Here is a 26,393-nt window from a genome sequence, read left to right on the forward strand (position 1 = left end):
CATGAACCACATCTTCACTTACACTCTCGGAGACCACACATGTCATAAAAGCACTGCTTAGCTGTAAGCACAGGCAGTGCATACCTATGCTCTGGCTGCTTTTTCTACCCTATAGCAGCAAATCAATATATTTGCATTATAAATATATAAACAATGTAGTAATTGTTTCTAAAACTGATCAGGAGTAGAAATGGGTAGGCAAATAGGTATTAGCTGAAAAGTAGAACCCACAAACACCTCATTTCACTTTCAACATCTGAGTTTAGATTGTAATCCCTTCAGTAAGAGCTAGGTTTACATGATGAGCTGTGAAGCACTTTGCTTCAAACTCAGTCCTTTGGTATCCATCATCAGTTCAAATAAAAATTTTATTTCTGACCTGTTGGCCACTTTATAACCTGCCATTTTCAAATTTTAAGCCTGGGGGTACTGTTAGCCAGTAGCCAGACTTGTTTACCTCCTAATACAGCTGACATTAGAGTGACCTGAATTTTACAAGCTGGGAACTATTATGTCACAGTGTATAATTAAACCTAAACATATACTTTAAGAAAGAAAACAAGATGTAATGTGGAAAGAATTACCAATGGGTCAAGTTCGGGTCGTAAATTAGGATGCGAATGGTACCGCTTACTGTGCCCATCTTTGAAATACAACCTGCCCTGCATTCTGCATAACACAAGAGTTCAGTTTTGAATATCATTTTTTAAAAAATAATAATTTATTGATGTTTTTTTTCCACAGAGAATGACGTTTCCACATATTTCAATGAAAGACCAGGTGGACTCCAAGTCCAGAGACCTAGGCGATGCTGCTCAGCTCCCAAGGGCAGAAAAGCCCGGATGCTGGGGCGGGGAGCGGGCCCGGGCGGACTACAGCTCCCGAAGGGCTGCGGGCGGCTCCGCTTCCTGCCCCGGCCGCGGGAGCCCATGGAGCCGACGGAGGGCGCCGAGGAGGAGCGGCTGGTGCAGTGCCCCGTGTGCCTGCGGGAGCTGCCGGGCGCCGACATCAACCCGCACCTGGACCGCTGCTTGCAGGCCGGCGGGGCCGAGGCCGAGCCCCCCAGCAAGCGGCCGCGCCTCGCCGCCGCCCCGCCAGGCAGCCAGGCCGAGGGGCAGCCGGAGGAGACCCGCCCGGCCGCCGGGTCCCCCGTCTTCTCCCTCTTCCAGAAGGGCCGCGGTGGCGGGCAGAGCCCGGCGGCCGCCGGCGGGAGGAGCGGCGCGGGGCGGGACGAGGCCGCCGTGCCTCCGGGCCATGGATGCGCGGCCGCGCTCTGCGGGGAGAGCTTGGCGCAGAAGCTGGAGGGGAAGCCCCTGGCCGAGCGGCTGCGGCCGGACACGCTGGGGAACTACGTGGGGCAGGAGCGGGTGCTGGGGACGCAGACCCTGCTGCGGTCCCTGCTGGAATCCCACGAAATCCCCTCCCTCATCCTCTGGGGGCCGCCGGGCTGCGGGAAGGTGAGTGCGGGCGGCAAGCGCCCACTGCGGGGCCGGGCCGGCGCTGCTTCCCGTGGCTCTTGAGGCCGCTGTACGTAAAACGTGTTAATTTTCGGACTCACTGTTTTCTTCGCCCTTCTGTCTTGGTTTCTTTTGTAGGTTCCTTATGTTGGCTGATGTCCACTAGTTTTCACTTAAGATTACAAAAAACACAACCTGCCTCATGAATAAAATAGAATTGGTCCACCCCCATCAGCCCCACTCCATGCAATTTGAACTTAGGTTACACAAGGCCTCTCTTGCTTTCAGGTAATTCAGATTTTGTAACTCCAAAGTCCGTCCCTAAAACATAAGCCGTGGTTTAGTTAATGGCTGAGAAGCTGAAAACCAGCAACACAGAATCTCTAAATATGTCTAGGAAACCAGTAGATTGATACAGCACAATTTGCGAGTGCTAGGTTTGTTTTAGCCTACAAATTCTCACCCCTTAGAGAAGGCAGCACTGGTGTGGAAGGCAGGTAGCCTTATGGCTAGGCACTCATCCACCTTCAACCACTTTTGGGCTGATGGGTCTTTGTGGGATCTGACCACTGCATCTTCATGTTGTACCTCCTTAACATACCAGGGGCCATCATGAATCCCCAAAGACCCTCTAGCACAGCAGTGAAGGGATCTACAGTTGTTGTGAGGGAAGGACCAAAGGAATGCCTCAAGTGTGCTTGAGCAGTCTTTAAGATCTTGCCTTAATTTTGTCCTATTGTTCCGCGTATTTCAGATTTGCGGTGTGGCAGGGCAAACAAAATACAGTTTTCTCTGTCAGTCTAGTGTGTTCACAGCATTTAGTTTCACGTATTATATATTTATATAATTTGGTGTGTTGGCTGTGTGAGAGTATATTTGAGAAATCTGGGATAGAGGAAGTAATTAATGCTTAGCAGAGAAGTTAAGGACAGAGCAACAGCTTGCTCTTGTCAACATACTTAATTGAAAATAGACTTGCTATGTGGTGTTTGAATAATAATGCTAGTTAATCACAGTAAATAAGGAGCAGGTGTTAGAATTAGATGACTACTATTAGCAATGATGCAGCAGGTTTTTTAGGCTAGATAACACAGACCTCAAAAGAACCAACTAGTGAACTTCAGTAATTGCCACTTCCTTTAAAATAACAAAGTAATTGCAGAAAGTAAGAGCTCAGAATAGATGCGGTAAAGAAGGGCTGTTTCTGAAATCTGATTAAAGGGGAAGTGGATTGACTGAAGTAAGATGGCCAGAGAGAGAAGTGGAATTCAATTCTTTCATAAATAAGAATTCTCCTTTCTGAACGAGTAACACATTCAGGGTCTTGCTTCTATGTTTTTTGTGTTTTCCTGCCTTTTGTTTCTTGTTATCTCTGGCAACAGCATGTGCTTGCTCTTTCTTGAAGCCCTCTTTGCTCAGGAAAAAATAGCTGTAAAAGTACAGTGGTAGCAAAGCAAAGGCTGCAGAGCAGTCTCTGCAAACTGGCACTGGCTTCAGTGGCCTTCAGGTTGTGATCTGATTAATGCACCTGGCTTTGACCATGGAGGTGCTTTTTCATGAGCATGTGACAGCTTGACAGTTGTGTTCCAGGTCTTCTTTAGGAACCTTCTGTGGTCTCTTTGAAACCTTCTGAAAGTGTCTTTGAGTAATGGGCGATCTGTTTTATGCCTGTAATGTCACAGCTTTCATTCTCCTTTCATGTGACACATCCTGCTCACCCATATGCTTTACGCATAATTGTATTTAGTAAGCTTGCTTTTCACAGAGTTTAAATTCTGTTGCTCCTCGGTTGTCTGACTTGCATAATTTCTGTGCCTTTTGACCCATCGAAGAACAGTTCCACAACTCATCTGTTATATTTTTGCTCACTGAGTACTTATACTATTGGGTAACTTGTCTGCTTTCTAGGTTATTCCTTCTCGGCAGAGTTTTGAGTGTGTGTGCTTTCAGCTAGCTCCTGATGAAACATCCATTATTAGCTGAACCAGAAATTCCTTCTGCAAAAAGTTGAATTTTACCCCTTCACGTTTATCAGTATTTCTAGCATGGTGCTAGAGTTTTATCTCAGGCCTTCTTCCACATAAATCATATTGTCTGTCTGAGTTTAATATCTGAAAGTTCTATTCTTTTCTTAGATATGTCCTTGTAAAATTCCTCTCCTGACAGATTTAACATGCAAGCAAAGTAGTCTGCCTGAAGATGGAAAAGGAGATCTGTTATTGCCTGCCTATCTCACTCACTTACTATTTGAGTTGTATGTATATAATGTGTCTAAGAAAACATTTCATGAGAAAGCAACTTAAGGCTTGAAAACTTGAAAGATCCTGTGGAGGATAAATATTCTCACTGCTTCAGGACCTGGTTGGACTAATCAGCAAAAACTTCTTCTATTAAGTACAGTGCTTTTCAGCAGGAAAAACACTAAGAAATAACTGCATGCTGTATAGTCTCATATGTAACAAGGCCATATGCTAAGCTCTGCCTGTCAAAGAGCTAAAATAGCAGCATAATTAGATATGTTGGTCTAAATTCAGAAGTGCTGTGTAAGGTGGTCATACATTTCTTAAACCTCTTCAGGCTCTTGCTACCCATGGAATCTGGTTATTGCAGCCCATCTATGCCTTCTTCCATTTCTACAGCCAAATGCCATGCTAACTGATACTTTTGAAAAGGGTAGAGCAGAACTAAATGAAAAAAAAAAAAAGAACTAAACATGGAATAAATCATCAGGGCCAAATTTCAAATCAATTTATGTATTTTTCAGTCTGGACCTTTATGAAAAATTGTAGTTCAACAGACTTTTTCTAAACAAGAAGAAAATAATCTTGCATTTTAAAGTGCTATAAATGTAATCTTTCATATTGTAGGTCAAGAGCATTTTTGGAGAATTTTTATCATGAGAACAATAAAGCTAGGTATTGGAGTAAAAACATGTGTGCAATGTAACTGCTCTGCCCAAGTCAATTTTGGCCTCAGTTGCACTTGAATATTCAAAGAAACGTCCTCAAAATTGACAAAATTTGGGTATTTCCTTTGAGATCCTCTTTTCTTTTGAGTTTCCATCTGTACTGAGTCTTCTTACTTTAAGGGAACATGATCTTTGTACCTTGAATTTGTCATCCTAATTACATAGGAAGCCAAAGTGCTCTGTGTGAAAAGACTTTGACTTTTTGTTTGCATTTTTGTCACTCCGAAGTCTTGAACACAAGAGCCACTTTTCTTCTTTTAAGAAGCTGACCAGACTCAGGCCAGAAGAAACACTGCTTCAAAGAGATGCCGTGGTTATTAACTTAGGAACAGTTAGCTTGTTCATACTGACTATGCAAATTTTTAAAGGCCTGTATAAATCCGAGTGTAATGTGAGTAAGCTGTGCTGTGATTTATGGCACCTTAATACAGGGATTTAGATTTTTGCATGTCTGCCATTGGGGCACCAATTTTAGTAAAGAGTTAGCAGGGGGACACAGCGTAACTTGAGCACCGAATAATTTTGCTGCCACAGATGAAGTTTAAGCCTTATAAACCGAACATTCTGTATTTAAATACTGTAAACATTCCCTCTTATGACTGCTGCGTAACAAGAAAAAAATAGGTAGCAAGTGGCATGAACCCGCTCCTTATGGAAGATAAGACAAAGAGCATTCATGCATGATTTTTTGAGGTTCATGTGTGCACTCTAGTAAGATAAAATATGCAATGTTGGTATGAGTGCAAAACATAAAAACCCCCAGTAAGTGGTCTTTGAAGTTTCTATCAAATCTTCTCTGACATTATATTTTATTTCTAGAACTCCCTTGTATTTCTTTTCTTTGTTTGCATTCAATAAATGACTTACTGAAACACAAGTAGCAAGTCCAACACCTATTTTGGTGCCCATGTATTTTATCAGTGCTTCCTGTTTTGCTAATTCAAGTGATTACCTAACAGGCTGTTTGATTCCTTGAGTGTATTTCGTCTTCTCTTATTCATACAGCTTGGGGCTTGATTTTAACCATTTGAAGTAATGATTTCTTTCAATTGATTAGGATGAAATTTTAAACTGAAAATGCATCATGTCTTTTGCTGTAGTGTAAACTGCAACTCTGAAAAATGGGTTTGTCTTTGCAGTTGCCTGGGAGCAGTGTTGTAATGCAGTGTGCTTGGTTTTGCTTATGGCAATCTAAATCAGGAATAACTTGGAGTGGCTCTCTAGGAAGAGAACGCTGGAAGAGAAAATACAATTGTATCCATAAAGCAGTTGGAATGTAAGTACACAAATCAGGATGCAGCAAATGGAGATACAGCTCTATTTCAACAAACATTATGCAATGACCTTGCATCTGTTTATGCTTGGTTGGGCTTGGATTCTGGAAGTGCTGTAAAGCACATGCTGTGTCTCTTGTTCAGTGGCACTTACTCCTCCAGTAGTATCTCAGTGGGCTATTTGGGGTTTGAGGAACCAAACAAGATGGGTAAGAATAGCATCTGCCCTTATATAAATGCCAACTGCTGCTACTTTTGATTGTGTTTATCTGTATAGACAGTGTCCCCAGGCCATGTTCACCTGCTGTGCTGCCAATTTCCTTTAGACACGGCCTGGCTTATCTCCTGTGACGCAGTGTGGTACAGAGAACATCCACAGAGCTACATCCCAGAGAACTGCTGCCCTGTGCGGCATCCAGGGATGCTGTTGGTGTCTCCCTCAAGGCAGTGAAACAGAGCACGGCCTTTCCTGATTGCTTGGCAGCCACAATATAGTCCTGCTGCCAGCAAAGGGAGGGTTGAGGGTGAAGGGAGGCCATTGATGGCAACACCATGTAAACAAAGATTTGGAAATCCTGGCAAGAATAAAGGAAGAGCAAAAAATAGCCAGAAAGTCATGGTCAAACAGCAGCAAAGAAAATTAGGGTGCTAGTTCAGCACTGTGATAACATAGCTTAGACCCTACAAGTCTGTAGGTATCACTTGCCTGTTGTGTTTTGCACTAGGCTTACCAGTCTCTTGTCATCCCTGCCACAAACATAATTCACATTGTGGTTTGCTCTGAAACAAACTAGTAAAGTCACTTTTGGGGAAACCTAGATGCCAACTAGATTATCCCTGCTCAGGAATAATCCATGCTGCACTGCACTTGTGCCAGTCTCTGCCAGATCTGCTTTGGTCACCTAAATGTGGCTTGGCAGAGCCTACAGCCTTCCAGACTTGCTGGGAGAACCACGAAAGACCTTAGGTTTCACAGTATTCTTGATATGATCTAACCCCATGTTCTAATCCCTTCCCAGTTTTTTCCAATTCCACTTCCTCAAGTGAGCTAGGCAGTACCACTCTTCATTCTTGTAAGGAGCTTTGATGAGCTAATGTGATGAGCATAGTTTAATGGCCTGGTACAGGGCTGCAGAAATCAAAAAGACCACTTCTACTTCTGAGCAGGTAGTCCTCGAACATCAGCATCAGTAAGACTGGCTTAACTTGTACGAGCTTTTTACTGTTTTCTTCCAGCTGTGGATGTGAGGGAGCAGTGACTAATGGCAGTGCAGAGAGGAGAGAAATAGTTCATACATAAAGAGTGTTACCCAGTCAGGGAAACTTCTGGATATACAGAAAATTCTCGTCTCCTAGTACAGACACCCAGCTTACCAACAGCAAATCTGATTGACTTTTCTGCTCTCACAGTGGGAAGTGTGTGGAGCCAAGCATGCTTTGTGGGTTGCTTTTGTTTCATCCATAACTTGTATCAAAGCCTAGAAAAAGAGGTAGCATAGTTGCTGTGAGTGAGCTTGTTTGTTTGGTGGTTTTTTTGGTTGGTTGGTTGGTTGCTGGTTGTTTGTAAATCTGAGATCTTTTCAGCCGCTGGGAAGGGATATTCTCATTTGGGCTGACACAAAGCAATAGGTACAGGAAGAGTTTCAGTAGTTAAGTGTTTGTTCTGTGTGTAATGGGTCTGGAAATAAATGACCAAGGGCTAAAGTTAAGTGTTATTCATTGGTGAATAATGGTTCAGAAGTTTCTTGGTCAATATGTGTCTGTTTCAGATCAGCTTTTTATGATGTCACTGCTCTAGCTTGTCTAAACAGGTAGATCAGTAAGGTCTCACAATATTCAGCATAAAAGTTGAGATAATAGCTACAAGTTTGAATAGTTTAGCATCATAGTAGAAGAGAACTAAGAATGGTTTCTGGAAGGGGCAAGGATATTACACTGTGAGCTTTGTAAGGTGTTCTTTTTAGTCAAGTTAGCAAAAGGTTAGTTTGCAGGATCACTGGATCACTCCTGTTCTTAATTTGTGGGAAACAATATTGCTGCTCCTGCCCATAAAGAAAAAAACATGAACTAAATAAGAAACACCTGTATAATAAAAGGAGCACATTATCAACTTGTTTGGATTTCGTTTTTGTGCCTGTTATGCAGGTTCTGCTTTAGGGGTACTCACAGTGAATTGCAACATCAATGTCACTATTTTAAGAGATTTGTTTTCCACTGTAAGAATCAAACTTCAAAACTTATTTTAGCTGATGAAGGATAATCAGTGTGTTTTCTTCTGTCTTATTCTGTATCAGATTTCTAATTTTCTTCTTGTCCCTTAAATACATTGCCCGTGAGGGAAACTAGCATATGAGTTACAGTTGTTCTGTGCTAGTGCCTTCATACTTAAGCTTCTTTGCTTACATGAATTCTCCACTAGGTTATGTGTTCCTTTAGGTTGTAACCTGAAGTGACAAACAGGGAGAAAACTGTAGCTTGTTACTGACTTTTACTTGAGATGGCAGGACAAAAAGCAGTATAAAAAACCTGAACTCATGGGAGGCCTTTCAGAGGACCAGGGAAAGTTTTACATCTGTGTGATAGGCAGTTTGACTTGCTGAATGATTGATTGTGCAGAACAGAAGGAAGAGGCTGTGAACATGCCTGTCCTTGTCAAGCATTGCATTTGAAAGGCAATGTATGTTATTCTTATTGCAACCTTTGGTGACCCACAAGTTGGCAGAGGGGGAGAGGTATCTGCTGGCTGAGATCCATGCAGCAGATTTCAAGTTGATTCTTGGTTTAACAGTAACTTTCAAACAAATCTCTTTGATCATTTTTCCCTAAATTAGAGTTAGAAATACGGACTCCTGTGCATGTGTTTAAAACAAAGTCCTTACTGCTTTTTTTTGTAAATAGCAAAACTCTCTGAGTGACAGCCAGGGTACAATGTGAGTTACCAGTCCACGTAGAGCTACAAGAAGAGTAGCTGCTTTACTTTTTTTCTTCATTCTCTCACCACTGCCACTTTTAGAGAAGGAAGAGGTACATTTTCTTTTTTCATCCTCAAATTTGATATATTGATTCTTTCTGTGCTTTCAGAGATTTTTAAGGCATGGATATATCCTCTGAAGTTACACTCTGAATCAAGACCCTTTTGTAAGGAAACATGAATATTGGTTTTAATTTGGTAGCTCAGTTTCAAAGATAGTTTTCTTTTGGCTTTGGTGGAGTAGGGGTGAAATTTGCTTATTTGTTTATTTTCACAGATCTTTCTAATATCTGTCAGCTTTGCTGCAAACACTTTCCAACTATCTTTCCAGTCTTGTCCTCTGCAATGATACAAGTTGGGGATGGGCTGGTGGATTGAGCTCCAGGAAGCGAGGAAGAATCTGACATGGGATGCAAGTCTTGTATCAGGACCTGACATGACACCACTTCTGAAGGCAATCAGGAAGCCCTTACTAAAAGTAAAGCAAGAATAAATAACAATATATCCTGGTCCTTAGCCTCCCATTTTCTAACGGGCTAGTTGCGGTTTCAGGGACAAGGAGATCCATTAAATGGACAGAGCCGGGTACTGCAACACCGTTGGTAGCCAAGTGGTAGGTGCTTGTTTCTGCAGCCTCCCTGCAAGAGGATCAGGTTGACACCACCTGCTGCTTTAACCTCAGCACTTAGAATATCTCCTGAGGTGGTTTTGTTGGCACCTGTCCTAGTCCTCATCTGTTGAGGCTCTCCTGTCTTCAGTCTCCTTTGGATCCTTCTCTGATAAAACAGTGAGCTTAAAGGAAGAATTACCCATTTTCTCTAGCACTACTTTAAAATAGAGATACACTCTCTTTGGGGCATACACCTGTGTTTACTAAGGGTTGTGAAGGAAAGTCTCAAAATCCTGTATGTGATGTGTTCCAGTGTAGTAAATCTACCTAGGAGGTTGGTGGAGGTTGTGTCTGTGCTTTGGTAGGCTAAGTGAAATTATAAATAAATTTGGATTTGAAGAGGTTGTTCATAAGGACAGAAAAACAACATAGCTGCTTACTAAAAACAGCCAGTTTGTTCAGTCAGCTGCCTTTTGCTTCCCTGGGCCAGCATTTGATTACTGTTGACTATTTAGATTTAAGAGTTACATTTTCTTATGTACACTTGTAAATTTCTAATGCTAATGTTCTCATGCTTTTGTAGAAACTGTAGTCTGATTAATTTCATTTTTATGTGTATTTGAAATATAAAAGGGTTTAGTTAATAACATTGTAGCTTTTTATTTCTCACATGCAGTTGCACTGTAAGCTCTTAGGCAGGTGTCTTGGGGTAGTCCAGCTCTTTATCCATTAACATGCTCCACAAAATAACTGCACAGGGAATTGCAGTCAGCCCATCTTCTGTGACAGAAATGTATTTGGCAGAGAGTTCTTCTTCCGTGACAAAGGAGACAGCTGTCAGTGCTGTCCTTTTCAGTACTGAGGCTCACTGGGTCTGGTACGTAAAAGTGCAGGCATTGGAAATGCAGCAGAGGAATTGGCAGCTACCTCTAGCAGGAAGTTTTTAAGTCTTCTGTGCCCTAGAATAACGTGAGCTAAAATGCCTTAACTCTGTAAACTGTCAACACTGTCCCTTTGTCCAAAATATATATCTTTGTTCTTTACATATTCCCTTTAAATTGGTACTTTCTGTGTCTGAATTGATTTTTACAAAGCTTTCTCCTATTGCTGTTTCAGACTACACTGGCACACATCATAGCCAACAGCAGCAAAAAGAATGGCATGAGGTTTGTGACACTGTCAGCCACAAGTGCCAAGACAAATGATGTTCGAGATGTCATCAGCCAAGCCCAGAATGAAAAAAGGCTCTTCAAGAGAAAAACTATCCTCTTTATTGATGAGATCCATCGTTTCAATAAATCTCAGCAGGTATTGTACTACGCTGCTTTTTTAAAAGAGCCTTTGTCAGCACTTCTGTAAAATCTCCCACTTTGCCTTAAGGTGATACCTTCCTCTGGGCTTTTAATTTCAATGTTAATACTTTCAGTAGATGAATTTGGGAGAAACATAAAAATTAAATTCCTTAGATAACTTCCAACCAACATTTAATTATTGTGATTCAGGGATTTAAGTAAAAGGCTGAGTTATAGTTGACTTATGTGCCAGTCTTTATATGATACTTTTATGAGATTTTATTTTTGCAAAGTCATGTTAGTAATGTTTGCTGCATACATCTTCATTTCTGCCTCCATCTGGGGGGTAGCATTCTGTATTACCTTTACAAAGGTCTGGAATGTGAGTGTGCCAAAGGTGCGTATTTTAATGTTATCCTCTCTTCTTTGTGAGAAAAAATAAGTCATGGCATGGTACTTCATGACTTCAAGTGCAGCCATCACTTGGGCTTTTTTTCCTTTTTCCTTTCCTAGGTATAAGATTTTTTTCAGTTGTCCCATGGAAAGCTTGAATTCTGTACTACAGGTTGCAGTATTTAAATTGAACTGTTCTGTAATCTTCGTGTAGTTTTCTGAGTACAGAATTAGGCAGGGAATTGTAGCCCTAAAGGTTGATTCAAAGCTTATTTAGGAGTAGCCTCACTGTTTGTTATACTTGATAATGCAGTTTCATTATTTCTTGTGTTGCCATGCAATAAATCAAAGTCACACAAACCCAAAATTTGCGCATTTCTTTACCCTATTTCTTTTCAGCTGGTAGGGTCATTCTCAGTGCAGTCATTTATTATTAAGGTGTTGGGTGCATGAAATTAAATCATTTCCATATCTATGCAGATGAACTGCCTTGTCAATGTAGTTATTTGTCACATCAACAGGGAACCCAAAGTCTTACCAGATGCAAAAAAAAAGTAGCCTACTCACATGGGATGTTTCAGGTTGTCATTGATCGAGATCAGCTTTTTCTGCTTCCCTCCCATGCTCAGGACACTTTCCTTCCTCACGTCGAGTGTGGGACGGTGACCCTGATAGGAGCAACCACAGAAAACCCTTCCTTCCAAGTCAACGCCGCGCTCCTGAGCCGGTGCCGGGTGATCGTCCTGGAGAAGCTCTCGGCTGAAGCGATGGAGGCAATTCTGATGAGGGCCGTCAGGTTCTTAGGGCTCCAGGTTTTGGGCCAGGGCGACCAGCACGGCACCCCTGCGACTGGCAGCAGCAGCAGGAGCTCGGAGTGAGTACTTTATGGGCTGCAGGGTGTTAACGTGCACAGCCCGAGGAGCTGACTGCCTGCCAGGGAGAGAATGAAGCAGTTGGGGGGTGGGAAGAGAAACCCTAGCCACTTCTGATAGTAAAGAAAAGAAGTGGCAGCATATGGCAGGGGCGGGGGTGACAGGAGAGAGAGAATTCAAAGCATTGGCTCTCTCCATCCAAAACATAATCTCGCCGTCTGGATTAGAAGAGAATTTTATACTTGGATCCATAACTCCTGACTCACACTCTCAGGATATTTAAATCTGTTCTGCCACAGAGGATTTGCTGTGGAAGCCTGTATCTGGGTCTTTGTCATGTCCTAATGTGTGTTACTTCTTGCTACTGATTATAAAAGCATCGTGTTACAGTTAAGTGCTGGATGGGGTATCCCCTCTTAATTTGGAAGTGCCTGCCAGAAGTTTGTTGTTTTCCAAGAATTTTTTTTAAATAAGATTAGGGAGGATGATAGTGCTTCTGTTCTTTAGTTGCAGGATAAGTCCTGTGCTGTGTTTTAGGATATCCAGTGATGAGAGGAGGCTGTTGCTGTGAGACGCTAATAGATTGTTTTAAGAGAGACTTTGTTTTTCTCTGCTCCTTGATGTCCAGACAGATAAATGCATATTAAACACTTCAGAAAGTTTTGGAAAAAAACAACTTCCAGATTTGTCTGCAAGAGATGTTATCTGCCTTCTGAAACAGGAGGCTAGCAAATAAGAGTAATGTGTGGTATTGTGGTACTCACATGCAAGCTATTACACTTTCTTCATGTTGGTTCTTGGCTGCACTCCTAGTAATTTACAGTGCATTGGTATGGTGGTGATTGACAGACAGTATGAAATAAATGAGAGGGAGTCCACTTGAACTTTATCACAGAATGTAAGCACAAAGAATTGCCAACCTGAATGCTGAGGTCAGGACAGGTAAGGAAAGGTATTACTTTTTTATTTTTAGGTTACCCTGCCTCATGGTTTGCTCATTTGTAGGTTTTATGTGTTGTAGTAATGTGAATTTTAGAAGAGAAGGCAGTACTGCATGTCAGCATTAATGTAGTGGCACAGCTGTGGTAGTGGCTACACCCTGACTGGGGTTCAGAGACTTTCCTTTCTGTACAGGATTAAAGTACAAGGCATAGTTTCAGCTGCAGTTGTTTGGGTTTGGGTTTCGCTGGACTCTCCATGTCTGTAACCTTGCGACAGCTATGGATGATTTAAACAGCACGATTCTTCATCAAACTGAAAGAAGTCTGGCAGGCAGACTGTCAGACTAACACAGTTTCAGAAATCTATCCGTGGGGAGAGAGGGCCACACTCCAAAGGCAGTCATGGGAGCCAAGCCTTTAAAAATAAAAATGGGGGTTTGAATTTAGGAAGTTTTGTTGCAGTTGTGTGTCAGGTCTTTTTTATCTTTCATTATGCGATCTGGTGCTGGGCCACAATTCTTACATTCTGTTGCTGATAAGCTCAGATTTTTATAAGTCATACACCTTCCTGTGGATCTGGTTTGGATTCTTCATTGATTCCTGCTTCTTGCTTCAGTGTCCCTACCATTTCTGCTTCTTCATTTTCTCTCCACTACTCTGCAGGAGCAACTGTCTCAGCTTTTTGCTCCTTTGCCTCTATGGAACAGGACTGTCATTAGATGCAGGCAGGTAACTGTTCTTGCTGTCCTGAAGAATAAATGGAAACCACCAATTACAATTGATTTGGTTGTTAACGGTGGTGCTCACCTTTATTCCAGAGTGAGAAAAGGAGCTGTAAGGCAGCACATCCCCAAACAGTGGGGTGTACCCACTTTGAAAATGCTGCAGAGATCTAGCAGGAAGGCACAGGAGATGTGTACATTGAATTTTGGGTTTCATTTCCCATGTGAGTCTCCCTTTCCAAGCCACAGCAGTGTATTATGAAGTACTGCATGTGCTACTTGGCCTCAGTTAATCAGATGGTTTTAGTATCACATCTCTTGTTTGACAGGATGGCTTACCTAAAAGAGATTTTGAAGGAGAGGATGATTCTTTGTGGTCTCTCCTATTACCTTGAGGAATAAGGGAGGATGAATCTTCATTAGTCTTTACAGGCATCTTCTGTGCTTGGCAAGAATGCAGCCAGGTGATTCAATAGATTTCATCATCTGCATTCCACAAGGAAAGTGCTCTACCCAAAACTGTTTCCTTAGATTTTCTTTGTAGATTTTTCTTACCTTGCTTCCACCATTGCTGCAGGTTTCTGATAAGGTTAGATCACCTGGATTCTCTTTTACTCCACCAGGACCTTTTCTTACTCTAAAGCTGGAGCAACTAGCAGTGGGTGTTACTTCGTGGATATCTTTCTATTTGTTGTGTCATTATGGCTCACAGAGGTTCTTTGACAGTTTTTATGTTAATTACTGGGTTTCTTTAGGATAATATGTGCTTTTTGTTATATTTTCATCAGCATTACTGCCATCAAACTGTGCATCTAAAGTCTTCAGTAAATCAAGCTGAAAGATGGAGAAATAGGAAAGGAAGAAACATACGATGAAGAAAAGTAAGAAGTCAATGCTAAAGATGTTTTTTATTGCTGCAACTGCTTGTGCTTTCTGCAGTTTATACTGTGTCAGTAACAGCACAAGCTGTTCCAGGTGTGCACTGATACATTACACTAGTACTGTGTCAGTGGTGGAAGAAACCAAATTATTCTCTTGGCTTTTTATTTTTGTCATTCAAGTGCTGCCCTCAGAATGGTATGTCTAATTAAAGTCAGACAGTAAACTGGATGGTTGATTAATGTGTTTGAAGCTAGATAGCTCAGAAGGCACACAGCTGAGGGAAATGGAAGGAACCCCAAGTTCCTGTTGGCAAGCCCCGACATCATGCAGTTCAGCTTGTTATTGGCTGTATTACAAGTTCTGGCATGTTTTGAATTCACTGGTTCGTAAATCACAACACTGAAGGTGGAATTCCTTTGGATCTTCGGTGTTCAATACTTTCTTGAAAATTATTCCTTTATTGGAATATCCATTCAATTTCCTTGAAGGATATGAGTTGCTGAGGTGAGAGGCAATACTGGAAGACAATGCTGTACGGCAGTGAGCAGTGCATATCGCATTGCAGTATTTCAATTCTTCAACTATTTACCTGTGAAAGTTTACCTGTGAAAGTGTTGGAATCTGCCGAAGAGTGAACATAGTGAGAATAATTGCACTGAGAAAGTAAGAAAGTACTGATTTATATGGGAAAGAAGCAGTGGGTGCTTTTTCTCATGTTTTGCTCAGTAATTTTTTAAATGTTTGATCACACAGATTCTCCTTGCTTGGGCTTATATTTACTCCCTGATACTGCTTATGCTTTCTTGTCATTGGCTCAAGTGCAGTGGTGCTGTGTGGGTTTAATGGGTAGTTCATCATACATTTTGTGTTGGTTCTTGGCACAAACTCGAGGGTATGGCGATAAAGAGGAACTGGAAGAAGGATTTATTATCCTGTAGTGGTAATTTTCCATTCCTTGAGCCTAGTATATCACCTTCAGCTTAGTGAGTGATGGATCTCAGCACGTCCCTTTTGGCATGTTTATGTTTTTGTCTCCAAGTATCATTGGTTACAAGGTACCAACATTGACCATTGGCATCCAGTGGGTGTTCAGTGTTAATTTTGGAAGTTGAATAAAATATGGGATTGCCCATCTGCAAGTGTATCAGGAGCTTGGAAAGAAGTCAGAAAGCATGGGAGTTATTCTGCCTTGCAGTTCTGATGGGTGCAGAAGTAGAAAAAATGGAGGGAGTAGGGCACTTGAGCATCTGAAGACAGGATGGGCTTAAAAATGTAAAACACAACAAATGGTTTTTGGAAGCCAAGGTATTGAAATAATTGCCATCCTGATTTTGAAATTAGACTCCTGCCTAGTGAAGTTAAATCATCAGAAAATGGAATTTAAGGTCTTAATTACTCAGAAAAAAACCTCAATTCAGTTATTCTGAGTATAACTTTTTATTATTTTGATATACCGAGTGTGTATGGAGCTGAGATTATGCAATAGGGAAGCACTATGTTATCTCCAATCAGTGATTCTCATCAATGTGCTGTGCAAACAGCTTGTATGTGGAAGTTTTCTCCATTTATTCTTGTTCTTTATCACATCCTTCATGTCATGCTATTGTAGGCATGGACTGGATCAGCCAATACATAATTCATTATTTGGATTGGAATTGCCATTGCCCTTAGGTTAAAACTGAAATTTCACCATGGAAATGGACAAGGCCATTGCTTGTAACCAGATTTTTCATACTTTCTTGTGAATATTTGTTTCACTTTCTGTAATATAAATTGCTTATGTTGAATCAACAGAGCAGTTAGAGTCCTATAGTGAAACAAGAGACAGGAATACAACTCAGCTTTAAATTAGGAGATAAATTGCAAAAGTACTCTGAGGCCTCAACTTTTTTTGGGAAAGACTGTACTTCTTCCAAGGTAGTACCTGCCTTTTACTGCTCTCAATGCTTCACCTCTACTTGCAGTCACTGCCTGCAGTCGTGGTATCAGTGTGAGGAGACTACAAGCACAGGGTCTTCTCTGCAAGCAGCAGGCAAAGAGCTTAGTCCTTGAAGGTGAAACCTTCTCTCAAGTATGCCTTGCTGGTGTGTGAGAAGTGTTTGCTCAGCATGTCGTATATTTGGGATAATTTCTGTTGAAGAAGGTATTAGCAGCAAGATGTCTGTGTGTAGTGTGTGCTGTTTTTTTTAAAACAGCTTTTGCTTTTCTTGCTGGCTTTTTTAATGTGTATGAAAGATCTGGTGCACATCTGTAGTGCTTAGGGATGAATGTTGCTTCCTGATTTTCAAGGAATTTGATGCTTGAGATAATTGACTGGATAAGTCCCTGTGCAGTTGTATTGTTCTGCTTCTTTGTTCGAAGACAATGTTTGAAACACCCTGGCAGAAGCGCCACTGTATGTGTGTTAATTTTTTTTTACTAGATTCATCAAATACATGGGAAATAAGGAGATGGAAAAAAGTAATGACGAGATGCATGTGATGCATCTATTTTTGCCAGGGTGTGATTCCTACTGTCTACTCTCTGCGGCATGGGATTTGCCCCTAGAAGACATTTGTCAGCTTTCACTTGCAGTGGTTGATTAAGATTGCAGCTCTAGTAGTTCTTCCTTTTTATGTCTGGCCATGAAAGACTCATATATTAACTGCTAAATTTTTTCCAGAACCTACAGTCTTCTTCTTTCATGTGACAAGTGCAAAGTGGGTTTGCAAGGAAGAAGAGAAGGCAAGTAATGAAAATCAGTGGACACGTCTGTCTGGGAGCCCTGACGCTGCCTTTTTCTACACCACTGGTTGTAATAGTAACACATCTTTTGGTAAATGAAGTGCAGGGCTGTTGTGAATCCTTAATTATTTGACACACAAGAGCTTTATAAGAAATGGCCTCTCACACCAAGCTCTATGTGCTAATCCTTACTGATACCTGTCACTCTTGATTTACAGGGCAGCTACTAGAAGTAGCTCAGTTAGGACCATTAATGTCATGTTTTAATTCCATTAGCTACTGTCTCAAAATCAGATCAGTTACACCCTCTGCCTGGCAGCACTTTAGATGTTACCTTGTCTACATAACTGAGATTTGAGGGTTAAATCCTCAACAGGGTGCCTGTGAAACATGCAGAGGTGAACTGGTTTTGATGTGTCCCAACAGTGAGGACTGCAGCCTAGCAGGTGAAAACCTAGAGAAAAAACTTGAGGACTTTGTTGTTCTCACAGATTTTTCATGGACTCACTAGTCTCAGGAGATTGTGCGGCTGCATTTTTCAGGTCTTCCCATATTCATAGAATCACTGAATAGTCTAAGCTGGAAGGGACCCACAAGGATCATCAAGTCCAGCTCTTAAGTGAATGGCCCATACAGGGATCAAACCCTTGATGTTATCAACACCATGCCCCAATCAACTGAGCTAATCTCAGTGACTTGTTCATTTAGATTGTGATTTCAGTGGAATTTGGCCTTTTTCACGTTTGTATAGTTCTGGCACATTTAGAGCAGTAGATGGCAAGAAGAGTCATGGACATGTGTTGGGATGCAGCTTCTTTCTAGTAAGATTTTTTTTTTGTACCCCAGTGACTAAGTTGTAATATCAAAAAAAGTAGGATGCATGTGCTTTACATTGTAAACAGTCTTTCCAGTTGTTGGTTTTTAAAGAACAACTGATAGCACCTCTTGCTGTTGTTAGTAGTTAGTTCAAAAGGTTATACTAATGACTTTATAACTCACTATATTCTCTTACCTGCATTTGGATAGCTTCCTGCCTTTTCACTGTTCTTCCACCAAGGAATTTGAAGTACTAGCAGTGAAATGCTGTTTGAGTAAAACCTTGTAAAGTTCAGCTGGCTGTATCAGAATTGGACTGTGGTAAAAACCTAACCCTAGTTTTTGTTGAATTTAATGAGGTGAGGAAAAATAAGGGGGTTAAATAGATGAGAGCTCCTGCCCTACATTTTTCATGTGCAATGGTATTTAGCAGGCATTGGAGCAGGAGGAAGAGGGTGGGCCCCTGGCTCTGCAGGAGGAGTTAAGACAAATCTTAAACCCAGCTGTGTATCAAGAAACTGTAAAGACATGTCATCTCCAGCACAGCAGGCAGGGAGAGGAGCGTGATGGGGGCTAAGGGTGTGTGGTTATTCTGTTGCAGATTCCCGGTGTACATAGAGGAGAAAGCTCTGAACACACTTGCCTATCTTTGCGATGGGGATGCCAGGACTGGGCTGAATGGACTCCAGTTGGCAGTTCAGGCCAGAGTAGCAGTGGGAAGGACCACTCCTTTGAACACCACTGCCAAAGGTGATGCTGCAGATGGCATTCTGGTAACAGAAGAGCATATAAAGGAGGGTCTCCAGCGATCTCACATCCTGTATGACCGAGCAGGTGAGTAACAGTTGCAATTTCTGAGATGCAGTGTTCTCAAAATGTGATAGCTTCTATAATTCCTCTTTCTTCTCCCTTTTTTGTACCAGCTGCTCGACTGAAACAGTGGTTGTACTGAAGTTTGTCCGAAAAGTTACTTTTCCTCTACAGTGTAGTTAAGCTGGAAATTCCTTCTCAACCAGGAAGTGTAAATTAGCTGAAAGACCTATTTGCTCTCTGGAGAACAGTTAGTTATGTGGTGAAATTATTTATTATTTAAGGTCTGTGAGGGTTTCAGTGAAAGGGGCAGAAGAATTTTATGGCGACATTTTTCTGGAAGGGTTGGATATCTTCCATTGCACTTCTACTCCTCTGAAAGTCTTGGAAGTGCTCACAACCATAGCAATATGTTATGTCAAAACCTGAGCAGTTTGCTTTATTTTTAGAGTTGCTTTTTAAGGTAATGAATTCTGTAGCTTGCTTACGGCAGGCCATATAAATCGTATTGCGCTTAATGCTCCCTAGTGTGATAACCACTCTTGCTAAATTTGTGACTTGGCAATCTTAGGCATCACAGTAGTTGGCCACCAAACCATTTTATGTTATAGGGTTAAAAATCAGTGAGTATCTGATTAGGTGAATCCCCTTGAATGGATATGCTAGTTCTTCAGCAACACTTGAATGACTGTGCAGAATAGTATGAGATGATTATGCCAAACAGTATTTGGAGAACTGATTTATTCTCTTTTTTTTTTTTTTTTTGCCACTGTTTCTGATATGCTGCATTAACTGATATGCTGCAATAACTGCCACTACATTAACTGCATAAAACCTGTCATGAGAGGTTTCTTGAGGTTGGTTGTAACATATGGCCGCTTGCAGCCTTCTTGCTACAAAGAAATAATGATGACTCACTGTCAGGAGAAAGGCAGCTGGGCAGATACTGATCTAATGGCAGCTGAGAAGTCGAGAGCAGGGGGAGGGAGAAGAAAAATTTTATGAGGTCTGTGGCAGGAAGAGGTCATGATTAGAAGGAAGTGGAAAATCTGACTGGTTCACTGGTACGAGTCTCTTGCACCGTGCAGGTCTCTTGTGTGTTTGCTGTCGCCTTGTGGCCACTGTCACACAGAACTCTTGGCTGTGTCCATTGCTCCCAGCTCTCCTGCACCTTCTTGCTCTAGTAGAGATGGCACAGAGTACCTCTTCCTGAGGCTTGCATCAAGTCTGGGTAGCATGTGTCAGGCCCTTCACTGATGCAGAAATCTTTGTTGTGGTTTATTGTGGGTTTTTTGGTCAGAGATTTTCAGAGTGGTGAGAGTAGTGAAAACTCTGTTTTTCTGGATTGTATAAATGCCAGAAAGCCTGACACAGATATTGTCACAGTAGCAGGTTGCCCGAGTACGTGCCTTTTCAGGGTTTCTCTCTTCTGTGGAATAGTCTGTGCTGACCACTGACTATTGACTGCAGGTTGACTGCTTTTGTCCACAGTAGAGATAGCTGTTTGTCCTTTTAAATACAAAGGACTTTCACATGGCGGCTACTGCTGAAAGTTTGGGGTTTTTTTTTGGTAGCATGTTTTATCTAACACATTTTGAATTACAGCTGTGGTGGTGGGATCTACAGTCCTCTAAAATGCTTCAGTCTTTTAAAGTGGAGGGTCTAATCATGATAACAGCAACACACGTGTTGCATGTTCATGTAGAAAGCACCAAGTAATTGATTAGTGTTCAGAGTGTAAATATGGACTTTTTACTTTACATTATTTTTTTTTACCTTCTGCAAAATTTGCCGAATTCATGTAGTTCAGCATTCTCTTCTGTATTTTCATCAAGTAATCTAGGAAAGAAATCATTCATAATGCAGTTGTTAGGCTGTTGTTCTAATCTATGTCCAGACTTGTAAAGAAAAGGTCTTTGTGCAGATAGTTTATGCATTTTAGCTGGAAGGACAAAGAACCAACTTTAATCAAATTTCACTGCCAGCAGCTGCCTAAAGCTCTTGCAGTTGGAGAGGAAACAAAAACTATTAGTCATATTTTAGCTTTTAATTGCAGTTGTTAAAATTTTGATCCTTTTAGAAAAATGATGCAGCAACTTAAAGTTTACCAGCACATGGGCAGTGACTAGATCTTTTAAATAGAGTTGTATTGTTGCCCCTTCCTTTTACAGATTGTATCACTCTGTTAACACTTAATAAGATAAATGTCAGTAATTTCACTGTCTGTGAGGTGACGTAACTTCATGAAGTTAATTTATTCTGCAGACTGGAACACAGTTTTTCCTTTACATTCTCTGGAGGAGAAAAGAGAAGGTATCTCACTGTCCTGGGTTTGCTGTTGGGGCAGAGCTTAGAGCCTTGTGGGCAGGAATAAGTTGCTATTCCATACCATGCACATCATTGCTGGGGTAGGGGAGTGGCTTATTTGGAGTTGGATTCCCAACTGGTGTTAAATCACCACACTCACACTATAATGTTTTTTTCCAGCTCAGTTTTTTTTCTGCTGGACCAGAAAGAGAAGTCTTTTTATCTATGCTGTTGGTCTAGTCTTACTTCCAAGGCTTTCTTCTTTCCTTCATCAATGAGCAGTTTGACGTTTACCTTTGGCTAAGATAGAAAATAATTTGAGATTGGAACTGGTTTTAGTTTTGCCCACTGTTTTGTGAGTAGGAATTGTTTAAGAAACTCAAATGTTAATTATGGTCAGTGAATGAGATCTTTTCCCTATCTTCTACCAATATGACTTGAGATAAATTAGCATCTTAAACTAGCATGAAAGCTCTCATGAGCACATAAAGCAATCTCTGGGCATATGTCAACAAGATTTATGCATCTGTATATGTCAGACACTAGAAAGCCCTCTCTTCCACAAAGCCTCTTGTGTAGTATCTTGTTTCAAAAAGGTATTTGCCTTTGTGGAAACTGCATTTAAATCAAAATTTATTTTGATTCCAAAAACTCTTCATAGTTTTGATTTCAAGAGGTACCTGGAATACAGCGGAGATAGATAAACTGGTATGTGTCTGTCTCTCAACTGAATTGATAAGGCCCAAACCTGTATGTTAGCTAACCAGCATGAGAAGGCTAATAAATAAAGGTCTACTAAAAGTTCTAGTTTTTTTAAAACTGCTTTTGATATCTCAGGCTATCTATAAATTATATTTTCAGATAAAATGTAAGATCTCTCTCCAATGCACATCACTGTATTTTGTCTTTAATTGATAATGCAATGTGATTATACTGATGTATAAGTATTGTCATTGTAGCTCTGTCACCAACACTAACTTTGTAAGGAAGGAAATAGAAGGCGAAAACTAATTCCCTTCTCAACCTGAAGTCTGAAGTTCCATGCAGGTATATATATCTAGACCAAACCTATCTGCTGGATTCCTTCTGCCTCTCCAGCTGGTATCCCCATATATGACACTTTACAGTAGCCCAAACAGCATATAAAAGCCTCCAGCAGAAAAATCTGGGTGAGTGCAACCTCTGGAGATATTTAAAGGCCATCTTCCTTACTTTTAAGAGACCAAGAGATGGCTCTTGCAAGAGGATGATGCGAGTTCAGCTGCTTGGGGTTATTGCTCCCGACTCAAGTGTTATGATGGAGCACGGACGTGCTGTTTGTGTTGGCTCGAATGAGGGCCGCATACCAGGGCTCGTTGTGTGGAGTCCTAGCAAAAATAGCTGTCTGACTGCCTGTGCTTGCCGGCAGCGTGTTGAATTCCCCACTGAATCACACTCCAGCAGGAGCAGAGATGGGGGCAATGGACCTGGGAGGTGGAGGTCTTGCTGGCTACAAAAGGAGCAACTGCAGCAGCTTGGTGATTTTAGTTCTCAAACTCACTCAGGCAGCCCTTTTATTTTTCAGGGCCTACAAGTGACTGGTGTGTTCTGATGTGGCCCTCAGGCTGTAAATCCTTTTAGCCTTAGGAAGAAGAGGAATACTAACAGATGGCTGTGCGTGCAGCTAGTTGCCTTTAAAATACATACTTAGCTGTGAGCCAAGGAATGCCAGGCACTTGAAAAAATAAAAAAGGCAGATAACATGGAAAGTTTAAAAATATTGCAGCATAATACTCTTACAAGTTTGATTAAAACACATGCGTAAGAATCAAAACCAGTCGCACAGAAGAAAATTGTAAGCAGGAAAGGTTCTCATTCAGTTTTTGTAATACTGACCCCCTATTTTTAAGTGTAGCCCTAGAAGATCAGTGGAATAGCTTTGTTTCTCCTTGGAGTTCAAATCTAATCATATATTAAGCTTTAAAATTAAAAAAAAAAAAAAAAATCCATGTATTTCTTTCAGTCTTCCCACTTTTTATTTAGCAGTCTGGCATTTCAAGTGTTGTTGCAGTAGTGCAGGTGTCCACAATTGAACTCAGCATTTCTTAGGGGTCTTCCAGGGTTGTGCACTGCAATTCTGTTTTTTCCAAATTGTATGATGTTCCATCATTGTATATCCATGGCATTTCCTTTTTTCTCACCTGTGTGCAGCACATCAAACTTGTGTTTTCCTGCGCACTTTATTTTCAAGTTTTAGATGATGTGAAATTTTTTTTCTAAAATATCACTACTGTATCACTGTATCCAGTGATATCCTGTATCACTGGATTTGTCTTGTCTTTGATTCTTGTGTTGTCTTCTCAGAGCTCCATGTGTATCCAAAAGCAATGATCAGTTATTTGTATGTGCTTCTACCTTTTGGCAATTATAAGGTATTTATGTAGAGTTTTCTTCCTAACTGCTTAAAGTATCTGGGGTTATTTTTTTTTTTCTTCTGAAGGGAAGGCAGTTAGGTTACAAAACCCAAATTGTTTGCCTAGCAATGTTTTACAAAAAACAAAACAACTTCAACAAATCAGAAGTTGCTCTGTTCCCTGTTTTGCTTATGTAGTTAGGGAATGATTCACATGGGAAACCATGGAGGCACTGAAAACATCAATGAATGCTGTAACCACATATCTGTAAAAAGAACTTGAAAAAGCAGCTTATGTTTACTGATGTGATCTCGTAAAATATATTCTGTTCCCTTAAATGCATTTCACTTAATTTCCTCCTAACAGCTTTGTGTATTGCTTCTCCCCCATCCTAAACAGGAGAAGAACATTACAACTGCATCTCTGCCCTGCACAAGTCTATGAGAGGCTCTGATGAAAATGCCTCCCTTTACTGGCTTGCTCGAATGCTTGAGGGCGGTGAGGATCCACTCTATGTGGCAAGGAGGCTGGTGAGGTTTGCAAGTGAAGATATAGGTCAGTATTTGCAGTATTTCACATTGGAATACCACATTCAATGAAGATCAGCCAGGCTTCTCTGGTTTCTAAAAGTTGGCTTTTGAAAAACAAACAAACCCAAAACAGTTATATGCAGAATAGGTACAAAATACTGAAATGCTCCATGTAGTATAAAAACTTCATATATGCAAGCAGAGACCTACATGAGGTGTCATTGTGATGATTACCTATTTCAGGAAAGACAAATGTTTTTGAGGTCAGGGTTGGTGTGTATTAATATGGATATATGAATTCTTTTAAACCCTGCTGGTTGTAGGTCACCAGTAAACTTGTGCAAACAGAGAGTGTGTATTTCAGGGATGTCTGATTTTCTAATAAGTCTGGCACATGAATACCTACCCTGACCTGCAGACCTCAGGTTTGATAGCTGTAAGGCATCTTTATTTACTTGTCAAAAGTAGCAGATCCAGCATCACTTTTAGCACATGTGTGATGGGTGAAGAGTTAGGGGACCTGTGGAAGCTATATCTGTATAGCAATATTTCCCCATGTCTTTATTAATTAATTTCAAAAAGTAGGAGAATCATATGTGGTCAGCTACTGCTCAGGCTGCCACTGTGTGGCAGCAGATTCAGTCTAAATTGTACCCACAGCTTAGACTTTTTTTTGGTTTGGTTTGGGTTTTTTTGGTGTTGGGTTTTTTTTTTTTTTTTTTGTGGTTTTTTTGTGCGGGTTTGTTTGTTTGTTTGTTTTTGGTTTTTTTGTTTTTTGTTTTTGTGGAGGAGGAAAGCTTGTGGGTGGAGAGAGTGTATCTTATGTATGGTGTGGTATTGTACCAGGAATTACAGTATCTGAGAAAGCAGCTCTGAAATGTGCATGGATACCTTAGAGGAAAGGAAAAAAAAAGTTTTTAAAAAAGACATTAAGTAAAGTAAATTGACTTTAGCCTGCTTTTATCTGATCCCTTTCTGTAGGACTGGCAGATCCTCTGGCTTTAACACAAGCAGTTGCTGCTTATCAAGGCTGTCACTTCATTGGAATGCCTGAGTGTGAGGTAAATGCTTTATTAATTCACTGATTTAAAAGTTCTGCAATCTGTAAAACCTATCTGTAACTATAAAAATAAGCAGATTGCAAGGACAGTGCAGATTTAGTTACTTGTTCATTCTGCATGCCCCTTCTTTGACAATAGAACATTGTAGCTCTTAAAATAGATGCTGTAGTTTAAAATGAAAGTCACTGCATATTTATTGTTAAAATGTGATACATGAACATAGATAATTTTTCTCTGCTTTTTTCTATGACAGATAAAGTAGCTATTATTTTTAGTAGTGAAAACCATGGAGCTATGGTGTTGTTAAATAATAGTATTCATATTATAGTAGCAGGCAGAGGTCAGTTTAAAAACAAAATTCCTGCCATGCTGTACAAAGAACCTGAAAAGCAGACCTTTTCCCAAAGAACTTAAAAGAAGTAATTTAACATTTCCCTCTGCTTGTTTGCAGGTGATTCTAGCACAGTGTGTAGTGTACTTTGCCAGAGCCCCAAAGTCTATAGAAGTGTACAGGGCATATGGCAATGTCAAGGAATGCCTGAGGACACACACAGGACCACTGCCCCCTGTTCCTCTGCACCTGAGAAACGCCCCAACAAGGCTCATGAAGAACTTGGGCTATGGAAAAGGCTACAAATACAACCCCATGTACAAGGAACCTGTGGAGCAGGACTATCTACCAGAAGAGTTGAAAGGAACAGACTTCTTCAAGGAACGAGATACGTGACTGCTGTGCTCAGAATGGGTTTTGATTTTATGACTCATATATTTCTACTGGGATAAAAATTCCCCTTACTGTGTCAGCTGCCTTTTACCATGGTTGAAAGAATTAAGCCACCATGCCTTCCAGATACTTTTTTATCCTTCTGCTTTTATTGCTGTTGTTCGGAAGGTATTTTGTAAAGAATTGCAGTTAGGCAGTGTAGAAATGCAAAAATAAGCTTTATCCATATAGTGCTATCACTGGTTTAAATGAAATTAAGAAAAAACAAGAGACTTGTGTTTCTGGCTCTTACTGTGAGACAAGAAATATTACTGTGCTGCTTTTTAAAATCAGCGTCTATTTCAGATTTTGAGAATATTGTTTTCCAGAAAAATAGTAAATTGTATTCCCTCTGCTAAAATACTGTACAAAATATAATTACAGAGTAATTTTTGCTTTTACGATGTTTCAGAGACCAATTTTGTATGACAGTTATTAAACCAATAAAGGTGTTACAAATAGTGTCTATGCATTTGTTTAAATACTGCTATGACAGCAGTGTGGTTTTGAAAGTTTGATATCTCTTTAATTTTATTATCCCTACTTTCCAGAACAAGTTTAATTCATTTTGTAAGCAGAATAGTCACAAAAATGGCCAGTGGAGTGG

General features: G+C 40.8%; 1 protein-coding gene across 1 annotated transcript; it reads left to right on the forward strand.

The window, feature by feature from the left end:
• Nucleotides 1-782: 782 nt before the first annotated feature.
• WRNIP1 (WRN helicase interacting protein 1) lies at nt 783-26,250 on the forward strand. The gene is made up of 7 exons (XM_053997298.1): nt 783-1,457; nt 10,397-10,588; nt 11,595-11,839; nt 18,524-18,756; nt 23,832-23,987; nt 24,944-25,023; nt 25,475-26,250. The coding sequence occupies exons 1-7, from the start codon at nt 843-845 to the stop codon at nt 25,748-25,750; spliced, it is 1,797 nt and encodes a 598-aa protein (XP_053853273.1). The 5' UTR covers nt 783-842; the 3' UTR covers nt 25,751-26,250.
• The last annotated feature ends 143 nt before the right edge of the window (nt 26,251-26,393 follow it).

Source organism: Vidua macroura, chromosome 1, assembly GCF_024509145.1.
Source record: "Vidua macroura isolate BioBank_ID:100142 chromosome 1, ASM2450914v1, whole genome shotgun sequence".
In the NCBI taxonomy this organism is placed as follows: domain Eukaryota; kingdom Metazoa; phylum Chordata; class Aves; order Passeriformes; family Viduidae; genus Vidua; species Vidua macroura.

What these genes read in the sequence shown, in the direction of transcription:
- WRNIP1 (XM_053997298.1), top strand. Translation starts at nt 843, where the DNA reads ATGCTGGGGCGGGGAGCGGGCCCGGGCGGACTACAGCTCCCGAAGGGC. An exon ending in GTTTGCAAGTGAAGATATAG is followed by an intron (nt 23,988 to 24,943) that starts GTCAGTATTTGC and finishes CCCTTTCTGTAG; the next exon opens with GACTGGCAGATCCTCTGGCT. An exon ending in TTGGAATGCCTGAGTGTGAG is followed by an intron (nt 25,024 to 25,474) that starts GTAAATGCTTTA and finishes GCTTGTTTGCAG; the next exon opens with GTGATTCTAGCACAGTGTGT.